General features: G+C 39.3%; 2 protein-coding genes and 1 pseudogene across 2 annotated transcripts; 1 reads left to right on the top strand and 2 right to left on the bottom strand.

Annotated features, from left to right (window-relative positions):
• Positions 1–190: 190 nt before the first annotated feature.
• LOC141827140 (DEAD-box ATP-dependent RNA helicase 16-like) lies at positions 191–4,639 on the bottom strand (annotated as a pseudogene).
• Positions 4,640–5,125: 486 nt separating this feature from the next.
• LOC141825946 (protein ENHANCED DISEASE RESISTANCE 2-like) lies at positions 5,126–6,100 on the top strand. Its single transcript, XM_074713207.1, has one exon. The coding sequence runs from the start codon at positions 5,126–5,128 to the stop codon at positions 6,098–6,100; it is 975 nt and encodes a 324-aa protein (XP_074569308.1).
• Positions 6,101–14,499: 8,399 nt separating this feature from the next.
• LOC141827848 (VIN3-like protein 2) lies at positions 14,500–19,084 on the bottom strand. The gene is made up of 5 exons (XM_074715179.1): positions 18,877–19,084; positions 18,644–18,775; positions 17,496–18,150; positions 15,993–16,300; positions 14,500–15,895 (listed from the first exon to the last, which is right to left on the bottom strand). Exons 2-5 carry the CDS (start codon positions 18,660–18,662, stop codon positions 14,658–14,660), a joined length of 2,220 nt encoding a protein of 739 aa, XP_074571280.1. The 5' UTR covers positions 18,663–18,775; positions 18,877–19,084; the 3' UTR covers positions 14,500–14,657.
• Between the last annotated feature and the right edge of the window lie 1,478 nt (positions 19,085–20,562).

Below are 20,562 nucleotides of genomic sequence, written 5' to 3'. Positions count from 1 at the left end.
TAATAAACAAAGCCAATAAATAAATGCAAACGGAAGGTAGCGATGGATAAGAGAACGAGGTCAAAATGCGGGACCGGAAATGGGCGCGACAACGATGGCCACTAAAATTATGATGAACCAGTTTCCCGATGCCCGTTTCTGTACTTTCTGTGATAGCCCAACGGACAATGGACAACGGTAATTTACTAAATCAGGCGTCTAAACCACGCTTCTTGGTATTCTTTTCGATCTGCAAAGAAAAATCTGAATAAACAAAGAAAAATCTTGTTATCGCAAAGATATATCGGACATTAAATAGTGGGTCGAGGGCTATTATAGATGTTAAATTATGAAATCGATGACATCAAGAGAAACCGTTCCAATTTTAGGGAGAAGAAACTTTTGTGGCCTTCAAAAACAGTGCTCCTGAGAAGAAAGGTTCTATTACTATTATCAAGCAGAAGTTACCTCAGCTGAGAAAGTTTTGAGGGGATCTCTCTTTATACCAAATCCCCTCTTCAACTTAGGCAGCTTCTTTACGGATTGTATTCCCATGGCAGCCATAGAAAGCTTTAGAAGGTTGCTAGCTTCCTTTGTCGTTTTATCAACAAGATATTCAGGAACCTCACGTAGATGCGATGGAGGAGCCTTCTTGCTCAGTAATTTGTCATGCTTTAATAACTCTAAATGATATAAGAGAAAAAAAAACAGGAGATAAATTGCTAATAGTATAGACTTAAGATGCAAATACAAAAACTATTAGGATTGTTTTATCTCACCCAAATCTTTTGGATTATGCTCAAAATGAGCCTTCAACCTGAATGACAAAGAACAAGAGTTACACTGGAAAACAACCATCATTAAAGGGTCAAAATGCCATTTTTTATTGCTCCAGCTAATTATATATATATATATATATATATATTGGAGAGAGATGTTCATTTGTTCCACTCATTTTAGTTAGCATCTTGCTGTCAGACCAGAACTCTATATTCTAGGTATCTGCTTAAGAAAAAGTGAGGTAAGAAGAATGAAGGTCATACTCACTTATCAGAGTTGATAATTTCATTCCTAAGTTCTTGAGCACGTGAATCTCTAACTGCAATTTTCGTGACAATCTTAGCAACATCCTGAAGAGCAAATCATTCATATGAAGTTAAGTAATGATTCAACATGCATCACATCAAATTTACATTTATTGAAACCCCAAACTCTAAGTGAAACATAAAAACTAAGGGCTTCAAGTCAGGGCACAGAATACCAGTAAAACCTTACTGTCCCTGTTCCAAATAAAATAACCAGAAAACAACTCCTACAGATTAATGACAAATTTATGGTGTTGTGTAGCTCATAGGAGTTTACACTATTAATACAAATCCTATATAAGATTACCTCAGCTCTGTAGCGCAAAGATTCCACAGCACTCTTTGTAAGTAAAGGGAAAGGAACAATGGAATCAGATCGTTCTTGGTTATCATACCCCATCATACTTTTTATTTCCTCAATAATTTCATCCTCTCCTGGGGATACCTGTTAACGCCACAAGATATAACAGAGAATAAAATCATTCCTGACTATTTTCCTTACAGATGCATTATCCTTCAATAGCAAGGATCATAAAAAAAAAAAAAATCAGATTCCATGAAGAAACAACCAAGGGATTGATGGTTTTCTAAACACATGACTTGTCTCTCATTACTGTGTGATAAGTAAAAGAACATGTCTAGGTTATTTTAGAACTTATTATAGTATTTCAGTGAAAGATCAGATGCTTACGAGGGGCACTTGTACACCAGTGTTAAATGCTCTTCCTGTACGCCCAATCCTGTGAATGTATCCAGCAGCAGTTTCAGGCATGTCAAAATTAACTACCTGGATTTGGGCATAGACACACTGTGTTAGATGTATAAAAACCAAAAGTTTATTTTGTTCCCAATAGGAGTGAATTTATTATTCAAAAAGACAAATTAAGCAAGACCAATCAAGCATTTGGATAGATACAGGCCACTGTATGGAGTAATCATAGCAAGACAAGTCCAAAGATGCCTATGAGGTTAAAAAGTTAAAGGCCATCCTTGCTTATGTTCCATGCTTATGTCTGTACGATTGTGACACACAGCATGCTCCATCTTGCAATTTGCAAATTAGCTGAGTTTAAAAGAGTCAATGAAGATAGTATTCAAAATCATGAAAATTTAATGTTTGAATCTAATGTTACACTTACATAATTCAATTAATTCTGGGATAATTCTGAAGAAATGAATCAGTGAAATCAAATATATTCACAAGTTTGGCTTATCCATCTTGCAGATTGACACATATAGAGCATCCATCCTGCAGATATAAACACAGACCATCCACCCTGCAGATAGACCCATATTACATGGAAATGTGGTGCCCATGCATTTCAATCTTCATCAAACCTGTAACTAACGCCTGGATATAGAATCGCACCATCCACACATACACATCTTAAGCATCATGTAGAAACACAGAAATATCAAACATTAAATGTCTGCAGGAACCTTGGTAATCATAACTCCTGATAACTAGAACAACTACGAGGTTTGGAAAAGAAAAAAAAAAAATCAAATCACTATTCACTAATCTTATTTCCAAAGTGTGCACTTGCAGCATGTGGTAACGTGTGCTTAACTTGCATGGAGAAAATCACTGAGATATACCAAGAATGTGGCCTGATTGATACATACCGTAAATACATTCTTGAAGTCAATTCCTCTCACAACTCCAAACTCTCCATCAACTTTGTTCTTTATTTGTTTTTTTTTTTATTTCTCTGATGAAATTCTATTTTCCCTGTCCTTTTGTTCCTTAATCTTTGTCTGGCTATCATCTGTTGCTATTACATAATAAAATAGCCCTGCATTGAATTCCTGATGAAACCAACATCAGGAAATAAAAATCAGGTATATATCATAACCACAACTATAAATTAAATCAACTGATCAAGTTCTTAAGAAATAAAATGAATAGAATATGAAGGAATAATTAAGAAAAAAGAAAATTTTAAAATAGAAAAATTGGGACAAATGAAATTAAAATAAGATAATTAAAATATATGTATGAATATATAAAGATAAATAAGATAAATATTGATCATATTAGATTGAAAGTCAAGTTGTGGCTATTAAGAAAAATTTAGAAAGATCCATTTAATATGATAATAACATATATTTAGAAAGAAGATTTTATTAACGATGACAAAAATAAAATAAAAAATATTTAAATATAGATAATAATACAATAGAGAATAGAGTTAAATGATATAAAAAAATAGAAGGATCTAATCTCTCCTTATAAGATAAAAACTAATCGTTGTTAAAAAAAATTTTAATATATAGCAATAGTTAACGTTGTTTTTAGAAGATGAAAATTAAGGTATGATATTATTTTAATATTTTAAATGCCTTAACTAAAATAAAAATTTCCTTAAATTTGTCTCCTAATAAAAAAATTAAAATGAAGAAAATATTGATAAATTATAATTTCCTTTTAAAAATAAAAGAGCAAAAAAATCAAGATGGTGATTTTTTTTTCTAAATAGTCAAAAGATGTCCTATATTTATTTTTAATAAAAAAAGATGTCACATTTCTATCTTGTATATTTATTCAAATGCCCTTCATTATTATGCGGTACTATTTATCTTTTATTTAAATCTTAAGTCGGTCGGACATATTATAACAGTTATGAGTTCATAATTGTTATAATATGAATAAAAATTCATGTTGTATCAGATATGATTTCGTAACTACTATAATAAAAATTCAATCCTAAATTCATATTATAATAGTTACGAAATCGCATATGCTACAACGTGAATAGATATTCATTTTGTAATAGTTATGAAATAGTAATTGTTACAACGTAAATTCAACTTTAAATTCAAATAAATTTAAAATTTAAAAATTTAAATGAGAGATAATAGTATTAAATAATATAAAATAATATTAAAGGTTATTTAAATAATTGTATATAGTTGAACAGTATGAAAGCATCCCTTGTGATAAATATGAGACATCTTTTTCGCTATTTGAAAAAAAAATGAATTTTTTGTCCGAAATAAAAAATAACAAAAGTAAATTTAGTAACTTGTCACTTTTGCCTTCAAGCTACGCACGTCCAAACACATAAAAGCGTTATTGCCACGTTGGCATCTTGCTTGGTTCCTCTCATTGGGCCCACCGACTGGCCTCCCACCCACATTATGTTGTGATTCGTTTGCCAACTGGGATAATAATTTATAAGTGCATCCGCAACGCTCATGATATTATAACGCCTTTAATCAATGGTCGAACTAAACACGTTATGGTCGATCACCATATGGTGGTCCGCACCACCACTCACACTATGCAGTCTCTACGAACGCGTTAACATTAAAAAAATAAAAATAAAAATACACCTATTAACGCGTTCAGAACTCTGAACGCGTTCACCTCACTTCTCCCTCACTCTTCCACGTCCTTTTTTCGCTCCTCCAGTTTGCTATTAACGTCCGATTAACAGCGCGAAACTCCGCACCACAACGACGACGACAATAACAACGGTAACGGGACAGTCAGTCCTTTGGAAATTACTCGCGTCGTCCTCCTCCCACTGACCCTTGCCGAAGAGAGGACCATGGCAGTGACTTAGATACATGACATCACGTAACGACAAATAAACGATCAGTAGGAAGTGTGTGACGTGGGCGCGACACGTATTCGAATACGGGAAGGCAAGGGCCTCGAGTCATGTCCTGTACTCGACGCCGGATCTCCCTGTACGATTGTAAAAGGCGACAGCCATGTGGCTCCGCTACTGGGGCTCGGCCAGGATCCTAATATATCGGTCACACGTGGGGCCGTCCACTTATTAAGGAGCAACTCGTATTGCCTAACGCACATTGGCTCCTTAGAGATCAAGGATACAAGACCCTGTCCTGTTTGAGAGAGCAAAATCCTATGGCGCCTAATGATAATGGCAACTATCGTAGTTATATGTAAGCGTAGGGGTATCCTTGGCAATATACGCTTTCTCTATGCGACTGTGATGGGACCGCATAAATGTAACGAATGTTAAATTGGCTTTGCCCTTCTAGAGGGCAGCGGCCGAATAGGTCACAGAGAAAGAGGGTAATCGCCGGAGATGTGCCCGACCACGAAGAAGACAAAAAACACCGCCTCCGAGGACACCGATGGCGTCGCGACTAATACGGTCACCGCCGAGGCCGTGGTGGAGGATCCCCGCTATGACTGGCGGCGCGAGGCGATCGAGGGAGGCTCCCTGCGTCATGTCGACCTCCACAAGGGCGTTAATGGGTGGGCTTCTCCTCCTGGGGATTTCTTCCATCTACGTGGACCCAACTACTTCTCCCGCCGCCAGAAGTGCCCTTCCGGCGATTGGCTTCTCCGACCAGCTGGCGTCGACTGGCTCCGCTCCGTCAACCGGCTTGATAACGTCCTCGGCCGTCCGGACAACCGCATCGCCACTGCTCTCCGTGGTGCCCACTCCCTCGGCTGCTCCCGCAAGGCTTTCCTTGTCGCGGTTAATCTTCAGATCCCCGGTCGTGAATGCCACTCCGCCGTATTCTACTATGCCTCGGAGGACCCGATCCCGCCCGGATCCCTCTTGTACCGCTTCATCCACGGGGATGACGCGTTCAGGAACGCGCGGTTCAAGATCGTGAACCGAATCGTGAAGGGCCCGTGGATCGTGAAGAGGGCCGTCGGGAATCACGCCGCATGCCTCCTGGGGAAGGCGCTTAGTTGCAACTACCACCGCGGGGAGAACTATCTCGAGATCGATGTCGACATTGGGAGCTCCAGCATTGCCAATGCCATCCTTCACATCGCTCTCGGTTGCGTCACGGCGGTGACAATCGACATGGGTTTCCTCGTGGAAGCGCAAGAGGAGGAGGAGCTGCCAGAGAGACTTATTGGGGCCGTTCGGGTGGCTCAAATGGAGATGTGCTCGGCCAGATACGTGGAGACTAGACACAAGGCTGCAGAGGTCGGAAAGGGAGGATTTTGGGCACCGGCAAAGGTCAACGACCTGCACCACCAACCTGATAGGAGTTTGGAAGCGAAGTCATCGAGGTCAAGTGAGGGAGAGGACGGTTAGGGCATTCTTCTCTGGCACTTCATGGAAAGGTGCGAACTTTTGCTGTTCGATATTAATTAGCCCTGCTATTTAGTCATTGTTGATAATAATCTGCCACTTGTGAGATAGGGATGCTGGAATACGTTTCTTGTTGCTTCCTCTTCTCTTCATTAATTGGGGCAAAAAATCAATCGAGTTGTATGAATTTTGCTCCTTGGTATTTATCCTAGTAAATCACTGTTACATTGAGTATGCCGGTGATCATTCACCACCAGCTCATTGATTATTTTTACGATTATTACTTGGTTATAATTGCTCTGGTTGATTTCTGCCAGTGATTTCTACCATTACATGTTGAGTTATTGAGATCTTCTTTGCATCCTTGTGGCTATGCTTCTTTTCTTTATTTTGAAACTGAAATTTTACTTTATGATCCCGAGAGATTGCTCCCGTTGCAACTAGTAAATTGCACAAAAAGAGATACGGGTTATAGATCTAATGGTAGTTTTTGTTTAAAAAAAAATCAATTGTAATCTATGAGATTTGAACAGATCACTGCTGGACCATAGGTTTATTTTGATTGAATATATAACGCAGCATGCAGCTCAGGGAATAATGTTTTGGAAAATGATTTACTTAAGCAATTAATTGAATAGCAACATGAACAGGTTATTTAGTTATTTAGTGAGTAGATCAGTGTGAACTAATTTCTCAGACAAATGAGATTAATATCCCAAACTATTCAAATAATAGATATAGCAAGCAGTGAGAATTCGTTTGGTCTAGCTTGTTTGAATGAGGCCATGAGCTTGTACAAAGGTGTAGTCTATGGGCGAGAATGCATAAATGCTAACTCGACTATATATAAATCTCATGCAACTAATGAAGATGCTTGAAGTATTTTGCAATCCAGTTTGGCTGAGGAAATTAGGTTTGTCAAATATCAATTTTGACTATAGCTTAGACCAGATCAAAGGTTAGATTTTATTGAGATTCAATTAGAGCCCAACTAAATTAAAAAAATATTTCTGTAGTCGTACAATCAAACAGTTGTATGACTAACCAATTGAAATTATCGATTTACTGCATAACCTAACAACAACGATAGAGTAGGGGCACTCCCTTGCTTGTTTGAATGTGTGAACAAGTGTCAAACGGCATTGCATCTTTTGACACTGTTCATTCCCACTAAGCAAGAGGCTAAATGGGAAAAGGGTCACATTACATGAATTTATGTTTTTTACCCTTAGGGTGCCGCCCTTCATCAGTATATAAGAGCTAGGTCCTTTCTTCTCACTCTTAACTCACTCAATTTTCTAGTTGTGATTTCTTCTATTGAGTCTTTCTTTTCCCCTTCTCTCTGAGAGTTCAAGGCATTAAAAGTTCGCCATGACTCAATTTAATTTGGAGTATTCTGATTGTTGATAAACAGTAAGCACCTAAATGGGGGCAATATCATCTTAAAGAGTAAAAATCTAATCCTTGTATCGACCTTGCATTACCTGAAAGAGTGCGCTGACATCTTGAAAGGGTGACTTAAACAGCTGACCGAAAGGGTGCCTCAGCTAATCACTAGTCGTGACCCACGTCGTCGGCCGTTGCCACATTGATGATTTTGCCAAACCGAGTCATTAACAAATCAACAAGCTCACCATCCAACAAGCAGTCTCTAAACAACAACATAATGCACCATCCAACAAGCATTCTCTACACAAAATAATACACATTATTTAGTCCTGTCATTTTGTTTATTAGTTCTTTACCATTACATGTTCCCCAAATCATGGCACTTATTTAATCGTTTTTCAAACCTGTATAGTACATAATGGTTTATTTAAGTAATGCAAAGACAAAGGAATCAAATTAATTTTGAATTTTAAATTAAATCTTTGGCAAGTATTCATTTTCGGTATCATGTAGTTTGGTACTTTTTTTTCTTTGGTAGGTGTATTCTTAAATTTGTTAGCAATTTAAGTATATTTCTTTGGTAGGAGTTTAATGATGTAATTATTGCAATATTCGTTTGCCAGTTTGTTTAATATGATAAATCCCAGTCAGTCTCCTGGACTCAATCCCTGGGGGTGGCCAGCCCAGTCCTACGGAAGTTTCCCACCAACCACCAAGGTAAATCGGGAAGCACATACGGCGGCCAATCCAGATGCCCAGCATCCTTTGATTGCGTTCCCCATTTGAAGGAAAATTCTTGCAAATACGCCGTAGCTGGGGATCGAACCGCGGGTCCCTGGGTCACAATCCGGATGTCCTACCGTTGCACCATTGCCCCGGGGACCAGTTTGCTTAATATGGAGTGTATAAAAGTTGTGTCTTAAATAACATAATATTCAACATTAATAAGATATTGATTATGACACATAGTATGCAGAAAACTCTTACCGATTATAGATTGATTAATTTATCAAGGATACAGTACGATTTTCTGTTTACAGCAGTTGTATGGTCTAAGGACATAAATAAATGCTACAGTGAGTTATTTTCATTGTAGATTCCAATACAACCCTTAATCTAATTTACTATGACTTTCACGCAAAGAGAAAGCTAGCTATCACACAAGTCTCAATACTTGAGATCATGTACAATCGAAGTACAACTTTAGGAGAGAGGTCTAGGCTAACTTTGCTCAAAAAGATGTATTTCCTTTCATTATAGTTAAGTGGCACACTGCCAGCTTTTAATACGTTGGCCTTCCCTTCTATTAAAAATCATTATTTGTTGTGCCTTTACTGAGAATCTTGTCGGCTAGATATGCAATTATTTTCAGTGTGCTTGTGTTTGCAGAAGGCATTCCTTCATTCTTATCTGCAGTTGTTTAAATTTTTAATTACCATGATAACAACTCTTTACACTGACAGCAAAGATATGTTTCTCTGAAAATTGCTTTTAAGTGCAAGCATTAAGCACCACTTTTAAGTGCCTGTGCTCCAATGTATGCATCTGGATCTGCAGGTTTTTGGTGTCACGTCAGTCAATTTCTGTGTTTATTATTTCTTCTAACTGTATATTGTACGCTTCATTTAACAATCGCTCCTGGTGGAGTACATCAATTATTACCCTTTCTGTGAGCTGTTTTGTGGTCCCTCAAGATGTTTTAGCGCATGGAGGATCGGATGGGGAATTTTATTACATGTTTCAGCAACTTGGTAATTGTAAAATACTAGTCTTGCAGTATTTATCTAGCAATAACAGTCCACTTAACTTGAAATTAAGAACATATAAATCTGAAATAAATTCATCTCCCAGTGGGTTTGAACAAATGCTGTGCAGTTTGGCACAACTGCATTCTGATCAGGTTTTAGATAAGCTGACAGCAAATTTGAACTCATAACTGAGCTGGAAAAGAAAGGAAGATGCTTCTGATAAACAACTGCGCGCAGCTTGGTACAAGTCAAATCATTTCTGTTTAACTCTCATAAGATTATCTTCTCTATATATTAGTTCATCAAATTGCTTGCATTTGTTGGATGGTTGTTTTTCATTAAATCTGAAAGGATGTGGATTGTTAACTAAGTTTCAGTCTCGTATTGTTCTAGGTGATGATGACTGGATTCTTCCTCAGGATTGTTGAAAATTCATAAAAAAGGAAGAGATGCTTGGTTGGTCTGGAAAAAAAAATGCCTAATGTCCTTCTCTCTCTCTCTATACATATAACAATTTACTGAGCTACATTAATAATGTGTCTGTCAGTACACAACTTCTGAATGGACAAGACTTAAGGACAACAACAAGAAGCCATCAACATTTGCTAATTTGAAATCGGCAAGGTACCTCTATTTTTACTGTTCTGCAAAACTTGTACTGCCATGCAAGACTTCTGTTAATAATGAATCTTTCCAAAACTTTGCATAATTTTTTTTTTTATTCATGTGAAGAACAATCTTTCTGTTATTTTAAGCATGTCACTTGCAAATCATAAAAAATCGTTCTATTATGTTTGATCCACCCAAGACTCTACTCTATTTTGTTTGATCCGCCTGTCATGCTCACTTCATTCGTCAGTCCTTTCTTAGTCCAGCTCCTCTGCGTCATTCATTTCATACAACCAATCCCACTTGTTTAAGCCTGTCCACTTTGTTGACTTGCCTTGCTTTGAAAATTTGTATCAGGATACTTTGACTGAATCTTTTGGTCCGTCCACTTTACTGACTTTTGCCTTGATTAAAGATTGATATTAGGCTACTTTGACTAGTTAATTTGGCTGGTAAGTGTGTGTTATCTTCAGTATGCTTGGTTCACTATTTTATTTCCTTTATACTCGATATATAGGAATTATCATAGAAATTACTCTCTACAACCCGAACATTTATGCAAGACTTACACAATCTTAGTCACTAACACTTTGCTCATTATACTCGCTTCTCCAAATTTGATAATGCTTAGTTGCTCAACTCGTCTAGCATAAAACATCTATGCTACTAGATGATCCAACTTGCTTGACTTGCCCCACTTATTCTTCAAGCTCAGTGTGATTGCTCTAATATCCCACCTTGTACCTTGATTGCTTTATATCCCCTAACTTGCCATAGGTCGCCAAGTGGTCTTGGCTCATCCAACTTGCCATCTCACTCGATCAGCCCTGTCAATCATAGTCTAAATCTCATTTACAATTCTGCTCCGTCGTAACCAACTCAGTTATGCTCCGGGAGCTCATAGTCCAAACCTCGTGATTCACTGCACAGTAAGCAAACAGGTCATCAATCTATGGCCATTTACATAGATACCTTGACAAAATTAACTAGGTATCATATTATTTATTTATTGACCACTGTTCATTTGACATTTATAATCTCCATTGAGGAAAACCTACCTTTCCCCTTGTGGCTCCCTACGTGCCCCATTTCTTTACAAACACACAGATTTCGAACTGCAGCGCATTTAAGTCGCCTGGAAAGTCTGCCAAGCTCTCATGTGCACTACTGACGGTCCTCTTGCCCTGCACCCTGTAGCTACTTGATCCCAACTCAATATTCAATCAATTAACAAATGAGCTCACTGACTCTGGACAATGATACGCAACTTGATGCAGCTCTCATGTTAAAATTAACTTTTAATAAGTACTGCAGAATCATACTGTTAACTTCAAATATTGTAGCTAGGATTCCTGAGTATCAGTTGAATATTGTAGAGTTTATGTCTGAATCAATATCATTTCAGAAGTGCTGATACTGGTGTGTAAGAAAATTTGAAACTGAAAGATATAATTATCCTCGAGAACACTTTGTTAAAAAAAAAACCTTCCATGTGCAAACAAAAAAGAGAGAGGAAGTGAAAGATCTACAAGCAGGTCAATATGCACCGTTATCTCATTAATCTTCTTGATCTTTGATCAAATATTATGACCATGAGATCTTCTCTATTCAGTCCTTCACCTGTTATGCAACGGATTTGGGCCGGTCGGCACGAGCCGCTTGTCGTCGTCGACCAAGCTCTCGCTCTTCTCCGCCGGCGTCCGATACCCGCCGCCGCAAAGGTCGACCTTCTTGAATCTGCATCCGTGCCGGTGGATGGTGGCGACGTCGGCAGAAGCCAGCCCATGCGCCGGCAGTGGTAACCGACGGCCTGCGTGATGGCGCCCACTGTGCTTTCGGCTGCCGCCGCCGACGCCGACGCCACGGCAAGAACCAGCGACGACGAACAAGATTAAGCATGCGGCCAACGTGGCCCGAGCGCATCTCCTCTTCATGCCTCTCGTGTACTTCTTGGCTAACAAATAACGCAGGCGATGACTAATTAATCAGTGAAGCAACGATCAGCTCTGCTGCGGACAAACATCAACCATGGATGACAGAGAAGAAGGAAGGGCGGCGATAACGAAGATTTTATATAAGAGAAACAGAGCATCTACGATGTCGTACACTGCAGACCGCAGAGTAGACCATATATAAACACCAGGCAAGAAATGAGCAAAAAATTAACAGTAGATGATCACCATCACCAAGAGGAGGAAGAAGAATGGGAAGGGAGAGGAATCGAGGCTCAGGGTGAAAGTAGATGAAGAGGAGTGGGCCACAGTGGAGGTCACTTAGATCTCCCATTAATCCCGTGGGAGGCTGAGGGTGAGCTTCCTTCTTTGGTTGTTTCTGTACCGGGCTGTTGCTACTGTTAGACAACGGCACTTGCAACTACCACTACGCCTTCCATTGCAATTTACATGGTACTGCAACTGTACATTTCATCCTCGATTAAAATAAGCACAGCCTCTGTAATTCTTCAGATTAAAATACTTGTAGCTCGAAACTTGAACGAGTACAAGAGAGTCATAGCAACCATTGTTTAGCATGTGCATTAATGAGAAATTAGTCATATAGTTTCCTTTTATCAAATGCCAAAGGTATCAGATGTTATACATAATTTTGTTATTTTATTTATACAATAAACAATTGTATTATGATTCTGCAAACACCTTGGAAAGTAGTCTATGGATCAAATCATCAAATCCACTGTGGATAATGGCCTGACCTGATGGAGCACTCGGGAGAAAGGCAGAATTGAATTGGTTGACTCGCATATATTGAGGCCGACAAAGAAAAATGACCTGCTGCAACTGCAAGCGATCCCCACCTTCCCTTTGTGATAAGGTAACTAAAGAAGACTTGCAGTGGAATGAATCCTCTGCATGCTTTCATGGTTTAACACAAGCGAATGTCGTCTCGATTAACTAGTAACTACTGAGTAAGAGGTGGGGTTCCATTGATTGGCCAATAAATAGTCAATAAATTGTTGGGCCAATCATTTTGCCCGTGGGCATGCAGCATGCGCACTCCACTGCAACCGATACCAAAAATACTCCGAGGTCAAACTCCCACTCAATTTAGATTCTTTGCCGTTGACTTTTGCTTCTGTACTCTTTTCTGCATATGCTGAACGACCGGTCACTCTTTTCTTTGTTTTTTTTAACGTAAAAGGATTGCGAGTTTATGATTCTAACGTAAAAAAAATTTACAAATTTAAGATGCCTTTGGGAACCTTTTGGGAATCACGTAGTTCTTCTGCACCCACCTCAGCTTGTTCAACCCTGCACCGTCGAGTTGCTGCCGCATCCAGGCGTCGCCTCTGCACATCGACGACGGCCGAGAGCAGCCATTGGCGGTGTAGTTCCTGAAGGCGGCGACGAAGGGCACCTTGGGCCAATCCGTCTTCACCAGTCCTTCGAATCTCGCGTGGCCCAGTCCTCTCTCCTGCATACCCTCATCGCCTGGCTCTACTTGTAGGCCAACCCGATCGACTACCTGTAGAAGCTACAATTGCATAATGTTGTTAGCTCTAATCATATTGAAGATGTTGTGCATTATTCAATTGTTGTTCAGAATTCAGATGACTCACACACACTGAGTTGGATTCCACAAAACAAAGTAGGTGTGGAAGTGGGAACGAACCAGAAGTAGAACAGCTGCTCTCTGCTTCCCTTCCCTGCCCTTCCCTTCCCTTGGCTGCACACGTTGGTGTAGTGGAGGACGTAGGGGTCTCCACTGAGGCTACCCATTGGCGGTGTGGAATTGCCTGGTGAATTGGAAGAATGCATGTTGGTGTTACATGTATAGGGAAGTGGCAGTGAGGATGGAGGAGGGTTTCACTGTGAGGAATTAATGACACAGATATTAGAAATGAGCTGGATCCAGCAGTTGACAGTGCTTCTTCTGGAACTGGTTTTCCAGAGGCTACTATTTGTCAGTGGATTTGAACTTGAAGAAGCTTTTGACGAAGGAGAAACTGCATTCTGTGAATGGAAGCACTCAAACCGTTCTAAAGAATAAGCTTACTTCTGAATCAGCAGTCTTCTAGCGAGAGAGCAGAGCACGAGACCGCAGAAAGTCTTGATCAGTGAACCCAATTAATAGGAACATGCCTTGAAGTTTAGTTACAGTAGCTTCTTTGCCCCAAGAATATTTTAGAAAAATTAGTTGCCATTCTCGAATCCGTACTGTAACACTTACAATGGTATATTTCTTTTGCTGCGACAGTGTTGTTTGTGCCCTTCTGAAGTCATTCAAAAAATTCACTGAGAGAGAAAAAATCATTTCAAATAGAAACAGGACACGCACTGTTAATATCTGACATACAATCTATTCAACATCTAACATAAGCACAAAGATGAATTATTTGAGAAACAATATATTTTGTATAGTATGAAAAGAAACAATAAATCTATTTGAGATCTAAGAAAAGAAATACTACAAAAAAAGGAACTTAAAACATGAATTATTTGAGACAATGAAAACCACCAGCTAGCATATTCGTGCTATCATACCCCTGAAAAATACATTTGGTACAGTAAGTAGTCCACAACTGAGGGGTTATCTACAACAGGGTAGGCACACCATGAGTTAAAGAGGGAAGGTGTTTTTCAAAGCTAAGGTAGGATTGAGTAGGGAGGACAGAAAACAAAAGAACATACACAATAATACTATGAAACAAAACTAAACCCATTTAGTAGCTACTTAGTTCCACGTTTGGTTCTTCCAAATCCTGAACCATAAACAAATTTTCAATGAAGAATCAAAATGACAATTTGCACTCCAATGAATCGAGCTTCAAGGCAGTCAAATAATTTGCTCAGCAACTCTTAATGCCACAGCTTCGTACAGAAGCCGCCGGTTGGCACCTGTGGTGGTTTCTTGCTGCAGCTGATTGTTTCAGAGAAAGTGTCCACCAACTGCCCTGCGAGGCTAGCTGGGTCATCAATCAGAGTATTGACATAAACAGTAACTACTCTTCTCTCCTGGGGCGTGGCCCTTAAGCTGAACCAAGTAAGAAACTTCACCCTAAAATTGGTCTGAATGTGGCCGTCACATTCCAGCCACCTGACAACTTTCACACAGTACTCATAGGACCCTTCAAGTGTTCCATCTTTTGAACATATCTCAACGAATTTCTCCATACCTCTTTTTGTTGGCACTGTCTCTGGATTCGCTGGAGAATTCATAAGTATACTGCTGGTCGGTTTCAATTTGCTACATCTCCCAGAAACTTCCTTGCTGTTTTCCAGCCTGATAGGAGTAACAGGTAGAGTTTGATCTGGATGCTCAAATGGAACAATAGCCATCCCATTTGCATTCAGCACATTTGATGTGTTCGCTAATTTAGGGAGGTCAGATACCTGGATTTTCTCCACTGAGTTAATGGAGTCCCTATGGAACTCAGTTTGAACTGTTGAGTTCATCTCATCTTCTAAAGCAGAACCTGAGTGACCAGGCGTTTCCTCAGGTTCAACATCTTTTACTCGTCCAGCAATGCTGTCAAATTCAGTTTTTTGGTTGATTATATCTTTGTCAACATGGTCCGAAAGTTTCTCAGAATCATGCATCTCAGTCTTCTCAAAATAGTGAAAGCAACTTTCTGGTGACTTGTTGAGGTCAGTAAATGTCGTGCCATTATTATGGGATTCGTCTCCCTCTGACGGGTTAGATATGCTGCTGCTGTTTGTTTTGGGGCTTTGACAATTTGATTTCGGTAGATTTATCATTGGAGCAAAGCCTATTGGATCATCAGTCGAGATGGCATCAGTGGTTATTCCGAGTTCCCATGTGCCCAGCTCAGTCAGGTTGCTGAAGGCTACTACCTTAAACATGTAATGCGTACCCGGAGTTAATTCTGTTACTAAAAAACTTCTCGATGGCATAAGCACAGTCAAGGTTGGTTCTATAGGATATTCCTTCATCTCAGCTCTTCGGTGCCATAAGGTGCAACCAGCCATCTCTTGTGATAATGTCGAACTATCTTCAAACTTTAATGCCAAAGTAACCGAAGTTGGGGATGAGGTTTCAAAGTGGATGAAGCTAGAGGATGTCAAACTTGCTTCAGCTAATACAACCACACAGAAGTGGATAATTAAATTGAAACAAATTGCATCAGACATTCAGAAAAAGTAAGGATAATATAAGTTCACCTAGAATCTTACCTTTAACTTGAGAACCATTACAAACAGTGGCAGAGTGTAGAGAATCTAATGAATTGATAGCAAAAGCACACATTCCCTGGACTTCAGTGCCAACAGAAAGCCTATTGACAATTCCTCGTGCCATGCTCTGTAAATCATCAATAGGCCCAACTTCAGCCTCCAGCTTTTTCATTGCTGAATCGACTATCCCATGCAAACTCTGGTACTTCCGAGTTGAGCAAAGAATCTTATGACAAAGAGAAATCCGGTAACATAATACATCCACTCGCCGTGCATCTTTGGCAATCATGAGCTGTTTTTTCCAGCTCCTGAAAGAACAGGAAAAAGTGTTGAGACAACCAAGTTTACAACAACTACTCTAGTCCTCAAAACTGCATGGTATAAGCGTTATCATAGCAATGCCATACTGAATCAATCAGATAGCAAACAGAATTGTGAGATTATGGAATTAGGACCTATTTCAGATTATGAAAATACTTGATCATCCAAAGAGTTAGATGAAAAATTATAAAGATGACTAATCTCAAGAATATAAGGACTTGTTTCAAAACTCAAATCAACAAGTCATGCAAGTTCATGACTTTGTTCAATTTATAATTAATGAATCAGCTTAAGTAAGAATAATGAAAGAATCTATTGACAATAAGGGCTCAAAATGACTTCTCAAAACTCAGAGGATATTAACTACCCTTGAAAGCCCTAAATCATGTGTTTTCCTAAACAAAGTTGCAATGATGAAAATTCAACTTTGTCGGAGAGTTTAAGAACTATTTATGCCATCTGAGTTGATTTCAAATAATAATTCTTTAGGTTAGAGGTATAATTTCTTTGTACTAGCCCAAAAAGTAGGGCAGGCCTTTGTCAACCTAAACTGTCTTTTACTAAGTTTGTATGTTGGCCGTCCAGACAATGTTTCATTTGTTTGTTCTAATCCAAAAAGAATTTCATAGTAGTTTTTCTGTGTCCCAACTCTCTATGACTAGAAGTGATATCACAAAACTAGGAACAAAAAGATGATTCAGGTGGACTCAGACTACAACATCATGAGCCATGAGTCCAAGCTAAATAGGGTAGGCTACAGGGATCTTATTGATACTATCACAAATAAAGTAGCCCCCAAATTTGTCAACCTAACTAACAATGCTCAACTTGTTCTTTTTTTTTTTCTCGTGGATATACCAGCTTGTTCAATTTCACCAGAAAACAAATAAATGGTAATTTGTATCAACCTCTGTCTTTTGAACCCTTGAATTCTCTAGCAATTCATGAATTCTGTCTTATGATATAACTTTGGATTTGATACTTAAAAGGCATTCAAGATTTGAAGAGCTAATGAAGTAAGACAGTGAATGCTAGAGATATGATTTGCGAACGTCGAATCAGATAAAGGTCCAATGTCAATATCTTGGTTATTTTAATTGAAAAAATGTTGCAATAAGCAATAAGATATATTAAATTATGAGCCTATCACAACATTAGTTAACAGTGTGAGGAAGACATTACCCAAGTAAGTCGTTGACTTTTCCACAATGTGTGCAGCAATAGCTACCATCCAAACTTGGAGAGTTCCCACTATTCATAATACCAGCTCTTTCATGCTTCAGTGCACACTCAAGATGGCATGACAAACCACATGAATTACCTTGAGAGAAAGTTTCTGAACTACAGAACAACCAAAGACTAGGGTCCTTGTTGTCATCATACTTGTGGCAGATACAGCATGAACAACGCTTACAAAACGCATCCTCAAGGTTCATTGTAGCTCTGCACGCTAGATTCTGACAGTATCTTGAGTTACTGATTCCTTCATTCCCTCCATTTGCAACAACACACAGACGCAAGGGGTGATCATTCTTTCTTTGTCTTTTTTGCAGAGGTTGAGGGAGAGGAGAAGCTGGGTTAGGAGTTGACTTCATGGCTTCTCCAGCCTTTTTCTCCGAAACAATTTTAAAAAGGTACTCAATCATCTTCTGTTTTGTTAATCCTGTGTACTTCCTTTCTTTTCCTATTTCAGCACAAAGTATCTCCAATAGGTCCCTCCTGCTCCAAGTTTGTAGTTTCTCAGGAGCGCTGTCTGGCCACTTGGACAATTCATGGACAAGTTCTCTCTTCTCGTCGATACTCAACTTGCGACATTTAGATGGGTCGAGTACAAATCCTGAAGGGACAAAAAATATGAGCAAAAACCACAATCTAAATTGTAGTAGATGTGGCATAAAGTCTCAAACTAGTTCGTGTTTATTCTTCAATCGCTAGTCAACATCCAGGCTCGGATGAAAACGAATCCGGACGGGCTAAAAGAATCAGGTTCCTTTGCCTATCTCACATATAGAATATTTTGTTTAAGATAGAAAACATCGCGAAATCAAATGAAAAAATTTCTCGCAATGTCCAAAAACGCAGAGAAAGAATAATTGGTTTCAAGACGAAGAGAGAAGAAAAAACATGCAAACTACAAGAAACCCTCTACAAGCAATCTTATCAACACCATATAGAAGAAAACCTTCCGAGAACTATGAGAAGATACCCACAGAATCCAAATTAGCGAACCAAGGAGCGAAGATTGGACGACAGATCAAGAAACCCTCTCGAAAAATACAATCTTTATGGAACCAAATCAGCCTATGCAATGAGAAGGAAGAGGAACCTACCGGAGAAAGGCGGATCCATGGCGTCTAGATCTCAGCTCCCCGTCGTCCTCACCCTTAGCATGAGGCGGCCCCTTTCGCCTCCACTGCAACGAGCCCGCCGACGCCAACCGAAAGGGCGACGAGAGTAACCCCCTTCATCAAAGAAAAGAAATAAAAAGGCGAATATCCATAAATTTTCTTACACCGCATCGATTCCTACACACAAATATTAAAACAGAAGCAGGTACGCTTACCGAGAAAGGAATCCACGGCCTCAGAGACCCAATCGTCGTCTGGCGCCTGCTCCTCCCCCGCCAAGCTCCAATCTTTACGTCACCACGAAAGCGAGACGCAGGGGCATGGCCGCGCAGTGATCTCCGTAGCATTAAATCGAAGGGCAGGTGCAGTCCTGATGGCCAATTGAATCGGAGAGGGCGAGTCGCACGCAAAATTAATGTGAAGGCATGGCGACGATAGGGTCAGAGCAGGGAAAAAGGCGAAAAGGCCATTCTTCTCGTGCCCCTCAGCCCTTTCCGCTCGATGGGACCTGAGTTTTTTCTACGTCGGATTGGAGAGAGAGAATAGAAAAAGGGAAAGGAAGGGAAAAGTGAAAGTGAGGAAGAAAGTGGATTGGTGTTACTTTTGCAAAAGATACGGTGGTTGTGCATCTTGTTCCTCGCCCTGGATCTTAATTCGATCTCTATCTCATCCCTCGCCTCCCACTCTCTCAACAAAATTCCTCAACAACCTCTCATCTCTTCCAGTGAACTCTCATGCAGTCGTCACGTACCTGCATTGCATGAAAACAATAACATCGAAAATGTTTGCTTACTTCACTAAAAATAATATACAAGAATCAGATACTGAAGGCTTAATTTTCGGATACCAAAGGATTCAACTTTTTGCTATTAGAAAGCTATGTATATTCCACGAACACAAAAATCAAATACACTGATATCTACTCTTTGATATATATTGTTCCTGATTCCTCAGTATGCAAACAAAAATACTGCGCGCGCCTGACACTTTCACTAAAGCTGTCTGATGAGTTGCACCCTGCTTTTTACCATCAAGATCCGGTAATTCCGGTATCTGTATGCATCACTTTGGTGTTATAAATAACATGCATGCAAGCATGCCTTTTCTCAGCTCAAGCAAAAAGAAAATAACGAATAGTGGGAGTTGTTAATTCTTCTGTTTGATTTGGTCATGGATATTTGTTTCATCCATGGGTTTGATTAGGAAGGAGCTCATGCATGCATAATTGGTTGCATTAGACTAAGAAAAGTCAAGAATGTGACTCGTCCTTTTGGGTGTGAGTTGAGAGGATAAGGATTCTCGGATGCCTGTAGAAAATTAGAAACTGACAGACTGACAGCAATGTATACCGGTGCATTCATGTTCCTCCTTTGTCATGTGCATTTAATTAATTAGTCTAAACCACTTCTTCAAATATCTAAGCAGTGTCGAGCAGAATACATGGTTTTCAATGACTTCACAGATCTTTGTTAAAAAAACAAAAACATATCTTGAGGTTTACTTTAACTTGAAAGATGGAAAAACAATAAACCAAAGGGAAAGCACAATCGACAAAAAATCAAGAGCCTCGCGTTCAAATGTTGCTGTAGTTTCTTGGTTTAAGAAACATATATATTTATTGCCTTTATTATTGAGCAGATGCAATACAACTCATTATCCAGTGTCACAAATTATTTTTTAAAAGGAAAATATAATAAAAGGGAAAGCGACGAAGAAAAGTGGAATTAGATCAGAGTTTGGCGAGGGCAGTTAAGTTTGGGATCAGAATGAATTATGTATTTAATTTAGTCAAAAGAAAGTTTGGTGGGGGCTTCGAATTAGTGTCGATATATGTTATTGACCAAGAAATTCACACTCTGTTTCACTTTCTCTGTGCAACGATCCTGCACTGCATGTATGGA

Source organism: Curcuma longa, chromosome 4 (genome assembly GCF_044706935.1).
Source record: "Curcuma longa cultivar G26 ecotype Majalengka, Jawa Barat chromosome 4, ITB_CL_G26_1.1, whole genome shotgun sequence".
NCBI lineage: Eukaryota > Viridiplantae > Streptophyta > Magnoliopsida > Zingiberales > Zingiberaceae > Curcuma > Curcuma longa.
This window is presented reverse-complemented; position numbering and strand designations above follow the sequence as displayed.